The sequence below is a fragment of the Myxocyprinus asiaticus genome, chromosome 24 (assembly GCF_019703515.2).
Source record: "Myxocyprinus asiaticus isolate MX2 ecotype Aquarium Trade chromosome 24, UBuf_Myxa_2, whole genome shotgun sequence".
In the NCBI taxonomy this organism is placed as follows: domain Eukaryota; kingdom Metazoa; phylum Chordata; class Actinopteri; order Cypriniformes; family Catostomidae; genus Myxocyprinus; species Myxocyprinus asiaticus.
Window position 1 is genome coordinate 41390931 of NC_059367.1, and position 22328 is coordinate 41413258.

Consider the following 22328-nt stretch of genomic DNA (forward strand, 5'->3'; position numbering starts at 1 on the left):
TATGGTGTGGATCATCTTGGTCAAAGGCTGATCTTCACTAGAACTCTGTAATGTCAGTGGGTAAATCCTAGGAAAGTAACAAGTTAATCCCAAATATTAAAAGTCCCTGTTGGAAATTGACTAGTTTCACTTTGCATTCACCTAACTTTTTCTCTTAGTGCTTGTGTCCCTAAATCAATGTCTTGAAACCAGGGCCAGTATTCAAAAGATTCTTATCTTACCACTAGGAGTTCTCTTAAGAGTTCCTAGATAGGAGTTTGCTTAAAACTAGAGCTGTCAGAATTAACGTGTTAACGCATGCGATTAATTTAAAATGTTTAACGCATTAATTTTTCTTAATCAAGTAGCATTTATCATTTATACAGCATAAACACTTGTGTGAAGGGCGGAACCTTTGTAATGTGTCTGCCTGGAGTCATTACACTGATGTACACACCACAGCACCAGAGTCCTTCTACCAAGGAGAGCCTACAAGCTTAGCATACACGGCGGTCCCATGGACATTCTATGGGTGGAACTGTCTTAACATGCTAAAATGGACTGTTACGCTCTCTCCTATGATAGAGAAATACCTTTGTCGGAGGTTGTTATCTCAGTAAATTAAAAGAATCTCTAACAGCGCTTCCCTGTCAGTGATAAAATGATAGAGAAAGGAGCTCTTAGTACTATTTAATGTACAAAACAAGCCAAGATGGGACTTGTGACAGAAATCAAGTATTTTTCAGCCTATGTAAGGTGCATGGTGGGTTCAAAGAGGCGCTCGACACTGGCGTTGACGCTCTGATTTGACTCATGAACGCAGCTTCACAATTGCTGTAACAAAGTGGATAGCCACAGTTTACTGGCAGATTAATATTGTGGAGGATGAGAGTTTAAGAGATTTAATGCCCATTGCAATGAATATGCAACCTATGTGGTGACTACTTCTTTCAATTAGTCAAACTCCCACTTAGACTTCGGGAAACGATTGATGTGACTTGAATTGGTGATATTTTAGTGCATTTCTATGTTTATATTGTAGAAGGCTTTGTTTGGAAAAATTTAATAAAGCATTATATTGCTACATTTAGTTTTGTTTTCTTCCTAAGAATACATTTTGACAAGAAAAGAAGTATATATTGTGTCAAATTTCAGCACTTTTGAAATATGCAGTTAATCGCAATTAACTACAAAAAAAGTATGCGATTAAAAATGTTAATGGATTGACAGCACTACTTAAAACCTATTCACAAAACTGCAAAGAGCAAGTTTTACTAATGAAATCTTAAAATAAGAGTAAGGCAGAGTTCACCTCATTGCTATGGATGATGTCACATTTCATGAGCGCGCTCTTTTAAATTGCTCACAGTGATCGGTAGACAGGGAACCGCTATTTGTCAGTGAAGACAAAATTTTGGAACAATGTACAGATTTTGCTGTTTCAGAAGGAAATTGGTACTTTAATTCACCTAAGTGGCATTCAACTGATCACAAAGTATAGTCAGGACATTACTGATGCAAAAAAACAGCACCATCACTATTTGAAAAAAAAAAAAAGTCATTTTTGATCAAATCTAGACAGACCCCATTTCCAGCAGCCATCACTCCAACACCTAATCCTTGAGTAATCATGCAAAATTGCTAATTTGGTACTAGAAAATCACTTGCCGTTATATCAAACACAGCTGAAAGCTATTTGGTTTGTTAAATGAAGCTTAACATTGTCTTTGTGTTTGTTTTTGAGTTGCCACAGTATGCAATAGACTGGCATGTCTTAAGGTCAATATTAGGTCAAAAATGGCAAAAAAGAAACAGCTTTTTCTAGAAACTCATCAGTCACTCGTTGTTTTGAGGAATGAAGGCTATACAATGCTTGAAATTGCCAAAAAAACTGAAGATCTCATACAAAAGTGTACTCTACAGTTTTCAAAGACAAAGGACAACTGGCTCTAACAAGGACAGAAAGAGATGTGGAAGGCCAGATGTACAACTAAACAAGAGGATAAGTACATCAGAGTCTCTAGTTTGAGAAATAGACACCTCACATTTCCTCAGCTGACAGCTTCATTGAATTCTACCCACTCAACACCAGTTTCATGTACAACAGTAAAGAGAAGACTCAGGGGTGCAGGCCTTATGGGAAGAATTGCAAAAAAAAAAAAAAAAAAAGCCACTTTTGAAACAGAAAAACAAAAAGAAAAGGTTAGATTGGGCAAAGAAACACAGATATTGGACAACAGATCATTGGAAAAGAGTGTTATGGATCTTAACCCCATTGAGTTTTTGTGGGATCAGCTAGACTGTAAGGTGCGTGAGAAGTGCCCGACAAGACAGCCACATCTATGGCAAGTGCTACAGGAAGTGTGGGGTGAAATGTCACCTGAGTATCTGACAAACTGACAGCTAGAATGCCAAGGATCTGCAAAGCTGTCATTGCTGAATGTGGAGGATTTTTTTATGAGAACTCTTTGAAGTAGTTTAAGTAGTTCTGAAAGTTTTTTCAAATTGTAATAGTAATTTGTCATGTTATTAATGTCCTGACTATACTTTGTGATCAGTTGAATGCCACTTTGGTGAATTAATGTACCAATTTCCTTCAGAAACAGCCAAATCTGTACATTATTCCAAAATTTTGGCCACCAGTGTATATATATATATATATATATATACAGCTATATATATTTTGATAGATTATTCTGCTGACGGATAACAGAAATTCCCAGTTTATCTGCACTACACAGTTTCATTTTGTTGTGGGCAAGGAGCACAGAGTTGTCAACTTTTTTGAAGGTTGTTTCGATTAGTTGGAGAGGAAGCCTACCTGCATCTCTAACTAAGTTTACAATAATGAAAACACTGTTGCAATTCAGGTTATACATTTTTAAAGTCAATGTCAACATTATAATATTTATAATATTATAATATTATATTATTAAAATACATCAACTCAATTGCAATTCAGGCAATACCTTTTTAAACGGTCAATGTCACAATAATATTCTAATATATTGTTTTTAATATGGATTGTAGACAGCAGCCATGCTTTGAATCATTTGTGAGTCATTCTTAGGGATTTAGAAGTCATCAGGAGGACTTCTAAGCTGTCTGGGGTTTAGGAACTACTTTTAGCGTTAAAATTCTTCATGAATTACTCTTAGGTGAAAATTAGGAGAGACACACCCCTAATTTATCAGAGTTGCTCTTAAATTTCTGCATTAGGAGCTACTTTTAGTCTTAAGATTTTTGGTGAATACAGGCCCAGAATTAGATACAAATGTAGCTGCACCGTGGCAGTGTGGACAACTGATACATTGAGGACATCTGTCCATATTTCTCTGGGATTTTGAAGCAATTGATTTGTGAATTAACTATAGGAAAAAGGTTTTGCCAATACTTTTAAAAATACTGTAAGACTTGATCTACAAATCTCTTAGTTTAGTGAAACCTAATTAGATAACTTTTGAAAAAGAATATTGACAAAAAAACATCTTCCAATGAGAAAGAAAAAATTCACAAATAAAATTATTATCTCATTTGTTTCCCCTAGACTGCAATGAGATTAGAGGGGAGCAAATGGAGACTCCTGCTTCTTAGATTTCCCTCTAAAAAAAGATTAGCCAAGATAACCTATAACAGGAAGTCTGCAATCAAAAATCAGAGATCTCAATTTAAACTAATTTCTCAACAAATTCTTCGAAGACCAAATGGCCTGGGCTATGCAAGCCACATTAAATGTATAGCTCTATACCTTCACTGTATGTCTGCAGTTGTCTCATTTGTATCTACTTTTATTTCTCCTGAAGAATTTTAGGAGGAACATCAGAGTTAAGTATATTCTTAAACGAAGCATAAATGAGAACTCCAATAAGTCTCCTGAGCTATGAAAAAGCAACCCGTGTGCAAATAACATTGTCTTCTGTGCACCTGGAAATATCAGGGAATTTTACCATTGTGTTTTCCATGCCTTGTAAACATATTGCAACAAGAGTCACAAGACTCTTATGTAAGTCTTTAGGATGTGTTCTTGTCCCACGCATTTGAGCTAACATAAACCAGATGCTCGGCTTCACCACTGGGGCAGATCATAAAATCACAAGTCTTCTGTATGGGAAATATACTATACGCTTCCTATGTTTGTGCATATTTATGTGTGAGTGGGGGGATATGTATGATGTGATTTATGTATGACAGGGTGCAGCTGCATATTAGTATTCCTGAAGGTATCATTCACATTGTAGATTTTCAGCTCCTCATCATGTTTGCTAATCCTCTTAGTCCTGACAAAAATGTAGATATCTTTAAAAGCTTAAGGAATAGTTCACTCAAAAATGAATATTTTGTCAATGACTCACTTTCATGTTATTCCAAACCTGTATGACTTTCTTTTTTCTGTGGAATACAAAACGAAATGTTAGGCAGAATGTTGGGCTCAGTCACTTATAATTGTATGGACAAAAGATGCAATGAAAGTGAATCATAATGATGACAGAATTTTCAATTTATGAATTAATTAACCCTTTTGACCTTCCCATAATATTTATATTGGAACATAACAGAACATACATGTTTTGTCAGTACATTTTCCTGGTGTAACCTATCCTTCCTATTTACTCTGAATCCTTCTGTTTCGTTCTTCACTTCTCCTGCTAAATTGCCTGTTTGTTCCTTTCTTCTTGCATGCTTTCTGTCCTTAGTGCAAAACTGAGGGGCTGACAAATTACCAGGTAAACATATTTTGAGAATTTTAACAAGTGTATTGTCTTTTCATATTCTTTAAAATGATGGGGGGGAAATTGTGCATTGACTTTAGTCAAATAAGGGGCTTTTTTAATATGTAGGCCTAAAGCAATTACTTCACATACGAATGCACTGATTACCTATATTTTAGTCTGTGAAGAGTAAAAGTAATAATCATGATGTTGAAAAGTGGAGTGTCCCTCCTGAATTACATGCTCCATTTTTTGTAATTTCCCCTTTTTATATAAGTTATGTACATCATATCAAATATAAAATTATATTTTATCATATATAATGTATGTTTTATGTGCCTTAGGTTTTGCAGTTTAATTTATTACATTCTTTTATTTATTCATGTGGTGTTTTGCCCAGTTTTGTTGTAATATAAATTGTTCTAATTTTATCAAATCTTTCATTCAAATCTTCATTCAGTTTTCCATTTCAGCTACAGTAAATTGTTTAGATATGCATGTTACATGTTTGCAACACATTTGTGTCTGTATTTGGTTTTGTCAAAATGTGCTTAATTGTTCATTTTTTGTTTGTTTTTTGCACTAAATGTGCTGTGTAAAAATGTATTTGCATCATTTAATTCATTTGCAACATTGTTTATATGTTTTTTGCATTATGATAAAACCCATAACAAAATATCAAAATAAGTGGCATTTATTTGAAAGATAATCTGCACAAACACACTTTTCAAGCAAACATTTCAGAAGTTTGTTAGGGTCAAAATTTAAAAATAATAGATATTTGGGGCTCTATTTTTGTGAGTGTGCAAAGCGCAGTGCAAAGCGCAGTACAACGTGCTACGACCGTGGGCAAAATCGTATCCAATTTTCGTGAGAGCGCTAATTCAAAGTGCAATTTTTGTGCAAATGGGTGTGGGTGGGATTGTTTGCGCTACTGTGGGTGTATTGTATGTAAATTAAGTCGCGCAATTTGGTCATTGTGCCAAGACGTTTCAATACCACGTCTAAACTCAGTGCAAAGTCATAATTCAGTACCTGCATTTGCAGTTTGGAGATTTCACCTGCAGTTTGTAATTAAGTTCATGTCCAAATTCTGAAAGTACAGAACATCAAATGATGTCCCTTCAATCGCTGTTGAAGCCGTTTGCTGAAACAAAAAAATTATGAGACTTATGAGATAGAGGTCATAGTTTATTTTTTTAAATTATTATTTGTATTGTTATGTTTAATTTTGACTAGTAATTTTCCACCAGTTTTCATAGAGTGATTTTTAAGTCACTGCAAAAGGGGCTGGTGGAACAAGTTGGAGAGAGTAAAATGTTTGGATTTTTTTTTACAACTTTTACTTTTACCATTTTTATTATATTTTCAATTCATTTGAAATGTAATTAGAATTTTGAAATATTTTTGGTTTAATTTTTTTTTGTGTGTGTTTCAATAAATGAATTTAATTTTTCAAAATCAAAATCAACCGGTAGAAGTGAAGTGTGCTGATACAATCACTGTTTATACTAGCCATGATTTTTGTGTCAGTAGATGAAAATGTTTATAATAATAACTTTATAATAAAATTTAGAGGAGCATGCATCCAAATGCTGACAAGAATCACATTTTCCATGCGTATAAAAGAGCATGACGCTGTCATAGAAATATGCCTTACATTCATCAAGGACGCAGTTAATGCACAGAAGAATGTAATTTTAAATTCTTCTAATTCATTGCATTCAGTCTATTTACACTACCAACTTCATATTAATGTGCTGTCATTGGAGCTTGAGGGGATGGACAATATAATGTGGCAGGTGGTAGAGCGGGTTGGCCACTAATCGCAGGATTAGCAATTACCGGCCCACATGACTCCACATGCCGAAGTGCCCTTGGGCAAGACACTGAACCCCAAGTTGCTCCCAGTGGCAGGCTAGCGCCTTGCATGGAAGCTCTGCCATCATTGGTGTGTGAATGTGTGTGTGAATGAGTCACAATGTAAAGTGCTTTGGAACCGCTAAGGTTAAAAAAGGCGCTATATAAGTGCAGACCATTTACCATATAATAGGACACAGATGTTGAAGAACCTCAAAATTAAATGGCACTTGGTATGCCTTTTGCGCATTAAAAGTTATTAGCTTAGAAGTGTGAAGTTAGTTCTGAGAAAAGATCTAGCATTATTTGTTTGCAGATGCCACTCGGTTTGATATTTTGTTATCTACTGCACTGGTCCTCAATTCTGGTCCTGGAGTCCACCAGCACTGCACATTTTGTATGTTGCCTATATTAAACACACCAGATTTAACCTAAACCTAACTCATAAGGAGATGCTCCTAAGGAAAACATCCAAAGTGTGCAGTGTACTTGAGGACCAGTATTGAGGACCTCTAATCTAATGCACTAACATTCATACATTTTATAGAGTGACTTGAGTGTCCAAAATGTCCAGTATTTTGTGTCACAATATATTTGTTTCATTCTTTTTTTAATTTTCTCAAAAAGCATTTCAATTGTCATTACGTCCATATTTATTTCTAATTCCTAGTCTTCTTGTCATGTTCCTACAGAACATTCTGAAGTGCAGAGTCCAATTCCTTCACTGAACGCCTCATGTCTGGAATCCATTAATGAGGAAATTCCGGAGAATAACCCTTTGACCTCCACACATAGTCCTGTGGATACCTCGTCACATTGTCCCAGTCACTCCACTATGTTGTCTTCACCATCCACAGCAATAACAACTTCTTCCAATGTTAGCTCTTTGAAAAACAATGAGGCCATTCTAAAACCATCAGCGCTAGCCCAGTGTGTCAGTCCATATAGCAGTGGTGGCAAAGATTTGGGGAACAGCCACATCAACTCTTCACTCTCCATGAATTACCTTGACATTGGATGTGATACACCCCCTCCACCTGACCGGGCAGATGCTGAGATTGTGATAAACACAACCATTGAACCCAACATTGCTGAAATAAATTCAAGAAAGATTCTAAAGATAGACACTGTAAAAGAAACAGCCATCGTTCAGAGCTCTCAGAGGGTTGAGGTGTTGAAGGCTGTGTTTGACCGAGACATTGGACAAAGCTCCTCACAAGGGCTGAGAACTCCAGTCAGGAGGACCAAAAGTGAAGGACAAATGAAGGTAGTGAATAAAGTGGACAACCCGTCTGCAGTCCCTGAGGTCTCTATCGACGCCACCCTGAACGACAGGCTCTGGAGCAAACTCGACCCCAGCAGCCATAGGGACAGTGTATCATCGTCTTCCAGCATTTCCTCCAATGACACTGTGATTGACTTGTCCTTGCCCAACCTTTCCAGGAAGAGCCTTACCTTCCTCAGTGCAACCCGGGACTACTCGGACAACCAAGTGCCGATGGCCAACAGGAGCAGCCAACCTAGGTCTACTGTTGTGCCACGCAACGTCCCAAGGGTCAGCAAGAGTAAGTCCAACCCCAACCTCCGGGATGGTGAAATGTGTGAGCCAGAGGACGAGTTACATCCCAGGCCTCTGGTGACAGAGAAAGATGCCAACCGGCTCATGCAGAGACGCCACACGTGGAGCCGGTTGTACATGGAGGGCTTAATGCAGTCATCGACCCTCGCTTCTGCTGGCTCCAAGAGGTCAACCACCCCCTTAGCAAAAGACATTGACAGCAGCTCCAAATCCAAGAGTCTTGGAGATCTCACTTCAGATGATATTGTCTCTAACTTTGAGAGCAAGTACCGCAGCATTAGCCGCAGTTTCATTGTGAGGCCCAGTCGCCAACGAGGGCAACTTCAAAAGAAACCACAGAATGACCTAACAGAGCAGCTCAAGAAGCTCACTGATGTGGAGCCCCTCACCAGCAAAGACTTTGCTCAATGCAGGAGTGAGGCTGAGGTGGGACAGGATGAGGAGAAGACACCCCCTTTGCGTAGAAGCTCCTCGCGGAGCCAAAGCCGGGTGAGATACATCGCTAACCGTGCAAGGCAAGCCCAGGAGAGGCAGCGGCTGCAAAGCCTCATAACGACTGGCAGCCCCATCGAAGAGCGTGGCAATCCAGAAGGAGCTTGTAGTGTACCCCACAGTCCCTGTTCTAGTTTGGACCTCCTAAGCCAGCTTCCTCCAGGACCGCCCCAACAAAGCCCGCTGAGCCCAGACAATGAGGTCTTCTTCATGCTCAAGCTGTGAAAGGACAAGAGTGTGTTGAGTGTTTTGTGGGTAGCTAACAAACACAAAATCCAAACACAATCATCCATCACCATTCATTAAAGATATTTCATTGTAAAACCAATGCTGACATGTCTTAAGTGCACCTACTGTAATACGCCTTCCATTTTAGCTTGATAGAATAAGTTGCACATCTATATTTTTTTTTTTTATATCCATTGCTGACCTACTCCCAACCATGAATAATGAGCAGTCAAAGGAGATGAAGCTTTAAACTTTTGGATGCAATGGTTTGCTAGTTTGTACAGATTATTTGTAAATGAGCATGTACTTGTTGAAAAAAGCCAAAGTTGCAAGACCATAGGAGTTTTTTGCATTAGTGTATTAAAAATATGTTTGCACCTAATTTAGAATAAAATACAAAACTGAAATGTTCTAAAATTAGACTATGCCAGTGGCATCTGCGGTACTGTAATATGAGAAGTATTTTTTATTTTTTTTCAAAGAACACCATGTCTTAACCAGGTGCAAAACTTTTATGTAATTCTGAGTTTTTGTCCTAACAAACTCGCAACTGTGACTAATGAAAGGACATTTTTCAGCCATTTGTTGTCTGTTTCTGTGGCATCGCGCTAGGTAGTCTTGCCCACAATGAAATTTCATTAGTCCAAACCTCACTCCACATAACTGTATATTAAACTTCAAATGTGTTCTGATTACCTCTGAATGTGTCGTTTCACACAGCATTTTCATTTTAAATGTTGATGGACAAAATTACTACAGTCACTGGAAAATTTGTTGTACTGTCATACTTGGTTAGGACATGGTGGATGGTGCAATTATCAATTGCAGCAATAGATAATAAAATGCACATTGAGTTGTTAGCACTACTGATTAACCCCAATTAAAAATAATTCCCTGAATTTACATATTTATTAGTTTGCAGCCAAATACAAATGCATTGTGTCTTTACTGTTAATTGTATGAGAACAATTTTGTAACCAAGCATGGAATGTCACAATAATTTATTGTCCATTGAAATTACTTTTTTTATATATTATTTTTTAAATAGTTTTAGTGAAATTAATGACTGCTATTTTATATTGTTTTAGTTTTAACTTACAGTTAAATTGCATCTTACAGTATGAACTAAACAATTAGCTCCTGATGTTTCGAAGTGTACTCAGTAAAATCTTCACATTATGTACAGTATTCGACCTTTTGAATTTTACTGTATGTCACTTGATGTTATTATTTCACCTATAGTCTACTGTATTCTTAAGTTTGAAAGGTTTTATGATTTATAAATGTACAGTCTATTGGAGTCTTGGTGTGAAGAGTTATGTAGATGTTATTCAATGTCAATGCCCTTATACCTTTTATTAATTTTTTAAATAATACTACTCAATTAGAGGGAAATACATTTTTACCAAGTACAGTATATCTTTCTCTTTTCTTGCTGTATTATTTGTGCTGGTACAAGTTAACCAGGGCCAGACTTCCACACGGGCTGGGCCCTGATTTGTAGGGGGGCCCCAAACAGTGTATGTGAGAAGTGAGGAGTGGAAGCGGAGTGGGAGCATGATTTTGCCTTGAGAGAAGCACAGTTTTTCTGAAAGTCAGAGCATCAGACTGTTTTCTCTTGCTCAAAGACCGCTCCAATATCGCTCCGTCACAAGCATAAAGTCATCATAATTGACCGGTCAGAAAGAACGTTGGATTGTCAAATATTTTAAAGGGGTCATGAAATTAATTTTGTTTATAATTGTATTATCTTCCCTGAGGTCCACTGATAACGTTATGAAAGATTTTTCTGCACCAAAACAGTCATAATGTAGTAATATATGATCATTGTCACCCCTGTCACTGGCCCTCAATCTGAAACGCTCGGTTTTGGCCAAAGCGCCCACTATTGTGATTGGCTAACATCGTGCAGCCCCTCAAATTCAGCCATATTTGAAACTCAATCGGAAGAGAATGAACAAGCCCTTCAACATTATAAAACTACATTTTAGGGTATACACATAATGCACATCCAACACATTGCATCCGAATATATTAAACAGTTCACCTACAGTAAACACAGTCATGGCATTTGAAATATTCATGAATGAAATAATTTACTTACGTTTTTGATCAGGTCCAAGTGTTTTTAACTGCCCAATCCTTCAATAACAGTTCCTTTGCAAAGCTTGACTCATATTATGACTGTTTCACAAGCAATCCATGCTGACATGAGCCGAAGAAAACACACACATATAGTCCAAAGCAAGGTGAAATGATGCACACACATTAGTGCACTGAGGCGCACATTGCCAGAAACACATAAAAACGGTCAAAGACTTCCATCTAGTCTACATACACCAACAATTTAAAATAGCGCAGATGTGCAAAAGAATGCGTCCATGACGCATTTGTGCTCAAAACAACAAGAGGCAGAGCAGATGAATGAAAGAGAATGGCGTCTCCTCTTCAGAGATGTAACTTGACACCGCATCTTTTAAAAGTGCCGAGGTATAAGACAACAGTCAAAGATGTCTGTGTAGTGCATGTTTATATGCAAAGTAATTCAAAATAGTCCAGATTGGTCCCCTTTGGTGTTCAGGAATAATTAGCTACACTAGGCCTGTCTGTTCTGCTCTCTCGAACTGATCGCCAGAGGGCGAGGGTGCGATGGCGCATGTTGTGGGATGTGTCAATACAAATGTGCAATGTCTCGTAAAGTCTGTATAATTTGTAATTTCTATTTTTGTGTTCAATTTTATCAACTGATTTAAATGAAAATATTCCATATATGCTTGCAGTTTTAAATTCAAATGTTTAAAATGAAATATGGTTGGTGGTGAATGACATGTCGAATGGAATTGCACTACAAAAAAGTTATCTGTAACAGAGGGACGTAGAATGACTGAATTATTAAAATCTCCATTATGGGTTGGGTTTCCTGAAAACGCTGCAACTAACGGTTTTAGAGGGATAGTTCACCGAAAAATAAAAATTATCTCATCATTTACATACCCTCATGCCACCCCAGATATGTATGACTTTCTTTCTTCTGCTGAACACAAACAAAGGTTTTTAGAAAAATATCTCAGCTCTGTAGGTCCTCAAAATGCAAGTGAATGGTGACCAGAACTTTGAAGCTCCAAAAATCACATAAAGGCCACAAAAAAGTAATCCATACGACTCCAGTGATTAAATCCATATCTTCAGAAGTGATATGGTAGGTGTGGGTAAGAAACAGATCAATATTTAAATACTTTTTAAATAATTCTCCACTTTCACTTTCAAAATGTGAAAGAATGTGAAAGTGGAGATTTTAAATATTCATAACATTAAACACACCCTTCTAAATATTTCTGCAATTAGATTCAGTCTAGTTTCTGGGCATCAGTGGCACTGTCTCAGCAATTGCATACTGTGTCTTTAATGCTAATATCTCTATAAAGAAAACACAGAAAAGTTCTGTCCAAAAATGTCGCCCCCTGAGCGGTAATTATGGTCTTTATTGAGAAGACCGGCTTTTATTCACGCTTACCCTACAGAACCTCTCTGGCCTTGCACTGTGGACTCCCGTTGAGAAAAGATGTCGTGGAATAAACCCTGCCCTACACTTGATGCCCAATTACTTCTCAAACCAAAACACCATTAAAAGGTCTTCTGTTCATTATTTTTCATTTTCACAGTGCCAGTTTTGACTATAAATGGCTACTGACATGCACCGAGATTAGCCCCCTTGTTTTAACCCTTGATCACTTCATAAACACCATGACTACTGTTAAGACCTATTCATGGTCACTTATGAGTGATGTGCTGGATAAAAGCAGGGGCATGCCGAGGGCCATGGTTACCACGGCTACAACGGCTGGTGAGAGGACCATAGCTGAATCCTTCTGTGTGGTTAAAAAAACACCTTGGGATTTACATGACTGTTTGAGTGACAGTGATTGTAGGCTGTTGTCACCCTAACAAAAGTTCTCTTCATTAGGATTCGAGAGGCAAAGGCACTCACTTTGGATGCATATTTATCATGGTAGTTTAGTCTTAGTTTTTAAGTTGCCTTAGAGACATTTTAGTTTCTTTGTAATGGAGCCACGCTGTAGGAGTTGAAAACCTTGTATGTATCATACCAGTGTTCAGTCTATGGCGTTATAAATTATGATCAGGCCATTTTAGGGAGGCAAAAGGAATTCGAACAATAAAAATTCAGCTAATCCTTGGCTTTTCTTGGAACATCTGCACAAAATCATTTCAGCATGCCCGGTGAACTGCATGGATCTCAAATCCCTTGTTTGCGGGATCACATGCTTGTTATTCTTTGTTCGAATTTCAATCCCCCTCATCTTGCTTGCCTAGCCATAAATCGTGGTGGATTTGTTGTGGTCAGACATGGTCACCCCTTTTTACTCAACTCAAGAACTTCCCCTGTTCTCTTATTGGCTGTTTCCAGACTCTTGAGGATTTGTGCATGCTTTATATATTGAGCTGCTTTGTACATTGTGCAATAAAGAGGAGGTGACCACAGTTTAGGGTAAGCATGATTTTTTTCTTATTTGAAATTAAACTTTTTCTCGAAAAACTTGATGCATTTTGATCTGTGATATAAATATAAAAGTAAACCTGTAAACAATAAAATAAAAAAATAAAAAATAAAATAAACATTCTAGAGATCAGTTGACCTTCTTTGGAAAAGCTGATTGCATATCTGTATCTGATTCTTGAATAAAGCATGCATTGATACAATAAGTGCAATGAAATGTATTTCTAGGGCAACTCATTGGCAGTAATATGGCTTCATTAGAAATCATCTTTATCACATCAGCACTGCTGGCTGGGGTCTGCGCTGCAGGTAATGCCATTACATAATATCAAAATCAGACATACTGTAGTTTCATTTTTGGGGAAGCTACTTTGAAGCTGTTGCTTGCTACGCTACAATCTACTAATGATTTAAAACTGTTAAACTACAGGCAAGCTACTCTTAAAAATAAGTTAGTTATCTACACTACAACCTACCATCAAAACAAAGCTAACTACTTCATAGTCAGCCATGATTTAATATTTTTGTGAGTGAAAGCTTTTACATTTACATAACAATTACACTTGATACATAAAACACATAAAACTAGACCCTAATTTACTATACATGAGCAGGAAAAACATAGTGAAAAATGTATCTAAATACTTTGCTAAAAAAAAAAAAATTTGTAAAATGCCATGCAGGCACTTTTCATGAAATTACGAACTGTCTGATGTAATGTTTTGTCGTGCTACATTTCTTCTCATAGGAAAAAGAAGCTCTTTACTAGAAAAGCTAAATTATTTTTTAAAAGAGCTGACAAACTGGCATGCTATTGAAACATGGTTGCATTTCTACTTTTAGGCTACGTCCAAATTAATCCGGATATGCCGTTTTTCGAAACGCTCTCTTTCCACACTGCCATTTTCAGGTGTTTTCCAAAAGTTTCTCATCCAAACTGAAACGTATGGAAACTCTTAAATCCCCTTAAAATCCCAATTGCAAAAAAAAAAAAAAAAAAAAAAAAAAAAAAAAATGCCATTCCATGTACGGTCTTAAACACAGTTGTCCTTGTGTTCCGTCACCAGACAGCAATTCTGAGTAAACTTACCGTTGCCTTTGAAGTAATGCAATGTGAAGTGATTTATCTTTAACAATGCCATAATAGTGAATAGAAGTCACAACAACAATGCTACTGCATGGGCCGCCCTCTTGATTAATTTGAGTTGAATAGATCTTATGATTGCGACACATGACAACAAATACTTAATTGTTTTCAGATATCTCAATTTTCACTGTCCACACTACAACGCAACGACTGTGTTTTAAAATGTATCCACTTGGCAGAGCGTTTTAGAAAAGCTACATTTTTGCTGTCAAAAACGCAGTCTCACTATGGATGGAAGGCCAAAATGTAGAGAAAAAGATGCGTTTTCAAAGTAAAATGTATTAGTGTGGACGTGGCATTAGTTAGTTACTCCTCAAGGTCAACCAATATTGGATTTTGAAGATACTGATAACTAAGGAGTGGAAAAAGCTGAAAACCGATTAATCGCCCAATAGTTTTTAAAATCAATTTATTGAACTTTTTTTTTCTTTCCTTACTGTGATGGGCAAAGACATAGAGGCTACAAGAGTCCAAATTGAATGAAATCCCAGATGCAGTTTATTGTGAAACCAAATTCCCGAAGAAAAAAAAAGAAAGCTTCTCACTTCATAATCGCATAAAACAGCCTTGCGTTGCCATGTTCTGGAGAGAATGACAACCGGCTTATGTGAATCTCAAGTTGTAGAGAAACACTGGACACATTTGTTCACATTGCAGCAAAATGCTTTTGTGCAATGAAAAAGCGTCATAAAAATAAAGAGCCAAGGAAAACATAAGGTGAGAAATTATATGACATAACCTATCGATTTGTTATTTTAATATTTATTTATAGACGGAAATGTTTTGCCATCATTGTTGATTTTTATTTTAATTAGACGCTAATTCCTTGACAGCCTTTTTTGTTATGGAAAAGCAGCTATAATGAACAAACATTTATAGCTTGACTTTATTGTGTCATTATTAGCCTATATCGCATTATTATGCATAGTCCATCACCTTACAGCACAAAATAAACACTGAAATTAGATTACCAGATTTTTTTCAATTTGTCTGGCAAACTTTATCATTCCCGAATACATTGGCCGGCACCAGAATTTTTTTAACCGAAAACTCAGAAACATTGTTTTATAACAAATATGAGCAGTATGTCATCAAAAGCAGATTATCGGCAAAACCGCTATATTAGTCGACCTCATACTCCCTAACGCTGCATATTTATTTTTATTTTTTTTATTAATTTTTATCCCCTTTTCTCCCAGTTTGGAATGCCCAATTCCCACTGCTTAGGTCCTCGTGGTGGCGCGGTTACTCATCTCAATCCGGGTGGTGGAGGACAAGTCTCAGTTGCCTCCGCTTCTGAGACAGTCAATCCCTGCATCTTATCACGTGGCTCGTAGTGCATGACACCACGGAGACTCTGCATGTGGAGGCTCATGCTATTCTCCGCGATCCAAGCACAAATTACCAAGCACCACATTGAGAGCGAGAACTACTAATCGCAACCATGAGGATGTTACCCCATGTGACACAACCCTCCCTAGCAATAGGGCCAATTTGGTTGCTTAGGAGACCTGGCTGGAGTCACTCAGCACACCCTGGATTCAAACTCACGACTCCAGGGGTGGTAGTCAGTATCAATAATTGCTGAGCTACCCAGGCCCCAACACTGCATAGTTAATGTCTAGCATTAAAATCTGGCAAATGTGAAAAAATACTGTAACATTAACTTACATTAATACTAAGTATTAACTAAATATTAACTAAATATTTTCCACATTTTGAAATGTCTATGTTAATGTTTAAAACCTTTTGAGCGAAACAAATGAGATTGCTTCTGTATCTCACTCACTCCTCAGGCAGGTAACACAGTGCGTGTGAGGTGAGGGAGAGTAGGGCTGGGCGATAAAACAATTTTTATATTTATCGCGATAAAAAAATCCACAATATTGATGATAAACTTTTGTGTTTTATATTTAGCCTGTGTTCTACATCTAGACAATCAGGTGCATGTATAAAAACGCAAGCAGTTCAGCTTTCTCCGACTGCATGAAGTTGCTAACGATAGCTGCCTTGCTAAAGATTTTCCCTGCATGTGAGTAGACATGAGGCGTGCATAAGTTAACGAAGTTCCAGAGTGCCTTTAGATCATATTTTTTTTACTTCTAAATGTAACGTTATTAATCAGCATGTTACGAGCCTTTAATAATAAACACATAGACTTCTGTTCTAATTTTGTGAAATTAGGAAAGACAATAAAATTACTAGTTTGTAGCATAGTCTTTTTCACTTTAATGAAATTATAAAATTGGTCCATTCAGACTCTTACATTTTCTAAATTTTCTTTTAGGGGATACCCCTGAACCCCACATTAGTATCATTCTTCAGTCACAAGGGCTTCTATGCCCCATACTTGGGTCTCTGAATGTAACAAAATATAAAAATAATTTGAAAGTAAAAATTATATGTTGTCATTATGCTTTAAAACTAACATATGATCTTTTAACATTCATATCCAACTGCACTCGATTGATAAACTCTATAAAATAGTTTAATATTTTGGTAGAAGGTCCCTCAATCACCACTGCTCTGGGCCCCCAATGCAGTTTTGTATAGACTATTTTGACTGTTTAAGTCAAAAAACAGTTTGACTGTTTGACTGGGTTTTTTTACCCTTCTTTTCTGCTGGCAACTTGAAAAAAAAAAAAAAAAAAAAAGTGCAATGTGCAAATGTGAATGTATATTTTGATAAATATCGAATATTTTTGGCCTATCGCCCTGCCCTAAGGGAGAGGTGAAGTTTCTGAAAACAGTAAGAGCAATTTCTTTCTAAAAACAAAGAAATCACAAGTAACATGCAAAGAATAAGCACAGACTGTTGTGTAGGGCTGTTTAGGGCATCACAATGATTTTGCTGGTGATATAAATTTAAGCAAAATTGTGAATTTCACAATGAATTTAAAGTGCTTTTTATTTGGCTAAATAAAATTGAGCGCATCATTAAACTAACTTCATGATTCCTCAGGGCTGCACACATAATCAAAATAACATCAAAATCGTGATTGGAAATGTGATTATTAAACCACAAAAAAAGATGGGATGAAATGAAATGAATAGCCTACATGGTTTGTGTACGCTTCAGAATGAGCATGTGATGCATTCTTCTGTGTTCACACAAACCACAATCATGGATTGGTTTGCGTGCTATAAATGACTATTTATTATATTATATATAAATGACTATAAATTATAATTATAATTACGACTATTGCATAGGCTAAAACAAATCTAATCCTCAAAATAATACAATAATAATTCAGAGATCAAAAAGTATTTGCACACCTTATTCATTCACAGAAAGCATGTTTTAGTAAAACTATATGTAGGTAAATACTGCATTTTATTACTGTAATGATGTATATTTATGCATAGAAATGAAAATTATGAAATATTATTTTTCTTCATGTTGATTCAGTGGAAAACATGCCATCACTATTTTTATCTACCGGAAGTTTTTTTTACTTCATGCATTAATCATTTTAAATCTGCTTGTCTAGAATGCCTGTTTGCTTGAAATGATGGTGCCTTTAATTAAAAAAAATCACTTAAGTATTTTCAGAGCAAGTACATATTTATCGAGATATATATATCGAATAGGCTGTGTAAAAAATTCTGTTGTTGTTTATTTCTGATTTAAATGAGGGCTCTATTTTCGTGAGTGCGCAAAGCACAGCACAACGTGCTACGACCATGCACAACGTCTTATACCATTTCGTGAGAGCGCTAATTCTAAGTGCAATTTTCTTGCCAGCGCAAAGCGCAGATGGGCGTAGGTGGGAGTGTTTGCGCTAACTGTGGGTGTATTGTGCCGGAAAAGAACCTCCATTGACCTGATAAGCTCCTTGCGTGCGCAATTTCACCAAACCCACTTGCGCCTACACTTTCTCACCTGCATGAAAATAGCAATAGTTCATGGCCATGCCCATTGACTTTGCGCCTATGAGTTAAGGCATTGTGCTGCACTTGCACACTTAAAATAGGGCCAGAAATCTTTTTTTTTCAATATGGATGATAAGGGAAAGCATACACATAATCAGCTTTATCTCGTAAGAAAAAAATAATAAAAATAATTGTGACGAGAAATAGGCATGTGTGCGTGTTTGTTTATGTTTGTTTTACGCTGAATTTTACATTAAACTTTACATTGACTGTTCAGCCGGTTCCCGCCTCCTCCTTGCCTGTCCTTTTAACTGTTACAATGTAATAAAAATACTAATATTAAGATGTAGAAGAAGAAATAATTTTAGGAAATATACAAGGAATATTTGTTTTATGGAAACTATAAATGAAGTCACATTTAAAATGGTCTTTAAATTTTGTTTAATTCATTCGGGTTTAAGCCCAGCCCACATCCGGCGATATCCGAATACATACTGTATACAGATAATTTTGCCATTGCAACAGATACAGATGCAGATAATGGCTTCATTGCACTGAAAAGTAACTGAAAACTGCACTGATTTTTGGATATATTTGCACCATTACCTGATTTGCAAAATTCCTTGTATCAGGTGCTAAAACACTGCAGACAACGCATGCAAATAGAGGCCACAATCAGTGGGTGCAATTCATTTAAGTGAATTCCCCTGATTACTTTTCCTCTCAATATCTTCAATGCAATATCAAATTCAGCAACAAAATCTTCCTCAGAAGCGCTCATTGTAGCAGCCTGGTACCTTGTAAAAACAACTTTGTTTCCCATTGGACTAATAAAAACCTGTGCCACCTGACTCAAGGAAATTGCATAAAGCTAGCCAATCAGATCAGGGCTTGCTGTTTTTTGTGTACAACATACATCCAACAGTTTGTGAACAGACTGTGAGCAGTCCAGGGGTGTGGCATCTGTGGCTGAGACCAAGCAGGATGTAGACAGAGCCAATATTAATCTGACACTGCTTGTTTCAGACAATGGCATGGCACTGCGCTGGCCCTCTCTCAGGGCATCAAGCCTGGCATGGAGCAGTCTAGTCCATAGAAAAGTGCTGCCATCCACTATAATGAGTGTGATTAATCAATTAGCTACCGCTAACCAAGCAGTTACTAATGTGGGGCAAGCCATGGCATGACTTCAGTTTTGATGGCATGTACGTTTTTCATGGTTTGAATGGGAGGATGAAGAGTGTCAGTGATATGCTGTGACACTGATGGACACCTGCTGAGTCGCACAGAAGACACAGAATTTTAGCAGGACTTATTCAGGATTGCTGAAACAGTTGCATAACTATAACATTTCCCTCTTAGAACGTATATCTGGATGCAAACAATTAGATGTATGTTCTTTATAAAACTGTTTTGTCAATGAAAATACATTTTTATAATTTAGATTTTATTTTAATTGGTTAAAGGAATAGTTCACCCAAAAATTTTCTAATCATTTACTCATCCTTATGCCATCCAGATGTGTATGACTTTTCTTCTTTGGCAGAACACAATTGATGATTTTTTTAAATAATTTTTTAAGCTGTTTTTGTCCATACAATGCAAGTGAATATGATGCCCAAATTTTGATATATATACCATGAGCTCTGAGTTTAAGAAATTATATTTGCTACTTGACACCAAAATTCAGTGTAATTTCAACTTCAATTTTTAAGAATCTTTGTAAATAAACTACACTACCCATAATCCTGATGACATATCCACCAATCAGAGAAGTCGCTGTTACCATGGAAACAGCAATCACTCCTAAACAGCTCAGCAGCGACTGAATGACACAGACGATTCGGTCTCCCTACACTTTCAACTACTTATATACAGTATTTGTATATTATAGTTGCATGTTTGCAATAAACTTCAAATATAATATTTTATACTTATAATCAATGGCTTGTATAGTTAATATAGCTTTATACTTTACTATCATTTCAGATTCAATTACGTTATTCACAATGCTTCATGGGATGAGTAGTTCATTCACTACCCTTAAGAAAATCGAGAGTTCATGGAAAATTTTCTGCAAACTTGCCGCACATTCGCCACTGATAATATTCACATGCAAATGAGCATTGCGGCAAACTTTCAGCAAATTGTCCATTGTGGCCAAAGTTTTGCTGGAGGTTCAGATCTGCAAACTTCTGGTAAACATTTACGGTGAATAAAATGCTCATTTTCATGTGAAAATAATGAGTGGCACATTTGCTGCAAATTTGCGGCAAGTTTGCGGCTAGTTAAACATTTTTGTAAGGGAAATAAAATAATTTAAGTACACAGTTTTGCATCTGATTTTCATATACTTTTCAAGATGAATATTACAAAATTAGTAATATTCACCTTGGACCTGGTTGGTTTGGTTCATTGCTTAAAACTTGTCACATCCATTCGAAGATTCTTGTGCAGTGCGTAAAACAGTTCCAGCTTCAGCCACTGGGAGTGTACGGTGATTTTAGCAGTCAAAACATTTGACCTCCTGTCACCGATATTTCCTGAGATCATTCTGGTAAAGTCAGCCATCGAGATTAGAGCTTGCCGATTTGGGGAAGAAATTTCCAGTTTTATGTCAGTAAATGGACTGCGGGCAGTCTGTGTGCATGCTGTCTGAGGCTGAGACCAAACAAAAGATTAAACCTTCATTCATGTTTTAGAATTCCCATACACATAAATCTCTCACGAATCAAGATGTCTGCTGGTTAATGTGGACTGCTCTGCATGAAAAAAGACGGTCAAAACAATAAAGGGAGCAACTTACAAGAGCACTAAGACTCTTTAGCCAGACAAGGGGGGGCACTTTCCCATCATTTTGTAAGCACTCTCTTTAGAGAGTTGCTGGAACTTTCACAAACTCCTAACGCATCCGTTCCGCTGCAGGAGGCAGTGCACACTAAAAAGCGAGCTTTTGTTTATCCACAGCTATCTCCTTTTAAGTCTCATTTGGTCAAAGTAAGATTAGTGGCCGTGAGGCAGAAGCTGTAGCACAAGTGGGACATTGTCTGCATCTGCTAAATTTGGGAATTTTAGTGGCCGTTTGAAGAAGACTGCAAAGTACATCACAGCATGATAGAATGCTTAATTAGCAGCCAGGAATGCCATCCAAGTGTACTGCCCTCGTGAAATTAAGACAACTTTTTCTGTTTACTATACTCATGAGGTGTTCTCTGCCTGTTGCTAATCACTGACTGTAAAATTGGATTATCTCTCAAAAAAAACCTGACATCTAACAGCCAATTAGAGACAATAGGAATCATATTATTTTCTTAGAATTAGAGGCAAATATCACTATTATTATTGCTCATACTTAGGGTTTGAGATTTGAACAAACCCTAAGTATTAATCTTACATGTAACTAATCCCACATTGTTGTTGTTCTACAAACACAATTGATACTGCAACAGAGCACAGTGCTCGTCCACATTTTAATTCATCTTGGTTCTGAAAGAATTTTTCCCATTCTTTTATTCAATGGGAATTCCATAAAATTCATAAAAGAGTTCTAATCCATTAACCAAAGCGACCAGCTTCGAGGTGAATCACAACATTACAAACATTGATTTGAAGCAAAAATATTTGAAAATCAGACAAAAACACAAAGGTACAAGACTGTGTACTTAACATCTTTAATGAGGGAATGAACTACTATCCCATTAAGCATTGTGAATCACGTTATTTAATTAAAAACGATAGAAAAATATAAAACTATTGATTTTTAAATGTATTTATTATAACAATATATTTTAATTTTATTGCAAAATCTTCAGATATATACAAATATATAAGTAGTTTAAAAGTGTAGGCAGACCGACTCGATTGCATCATTAACTGTGCATCATGGGAGTGGGCTGTCACTGCGGGGCACTTTTGCTGCATTTTGTTGGCCACGATTCTCTG

The 22328-nt window shown here is 36.7% G+C and overlaps 2 protein-coding genes across 2 annotated transcripts in view; both read left to right on the forward strand.

Moving 5' to 3' along the window:
- Nucleotides 1-10684, forward strand: part of LOC127414484 (1-phosphatidylinositol 4,5-bisphosphate phosphodiesterase eta-2-like) — a 203434-nt gene extending 192750 nt beyond the window's left edge. The window contains exon 23 of the mRNA XM_051652527.1: nt 7241-10684. Within this exon, the coding sequence (XP_051508487.1) occupies nt 7241-8844 (1604 nt within the window). The 3' untranslated portion in view covers nt 8845-10684. The remainder of the gene's footprint in view (nt 1-7240) is intronic.
- Nucleotides 10685-13308: 2624 nt separating this feature from the next.
- LOC127414477 (probable glutamate receptor) overlaps nt 13309-22328 on the forward strand; it is a 40083-nt gene continuing 31063 nt past the window's right edge. Inside the window, exons 1-2 of the mRNA XM_051652519.1 lie at nt 13309-13354; nt 13592-13672. Of these exons, the coding sequence (XP_051508479.1) occupies nt 13612-13672 (61 nt within the window). The 5' untranslated portion in view covers nt 13309-13354; nt 13592-13611. The remainder of the gene's footprint in view (nt 13355-13591; nt 13673-22328) is intronic.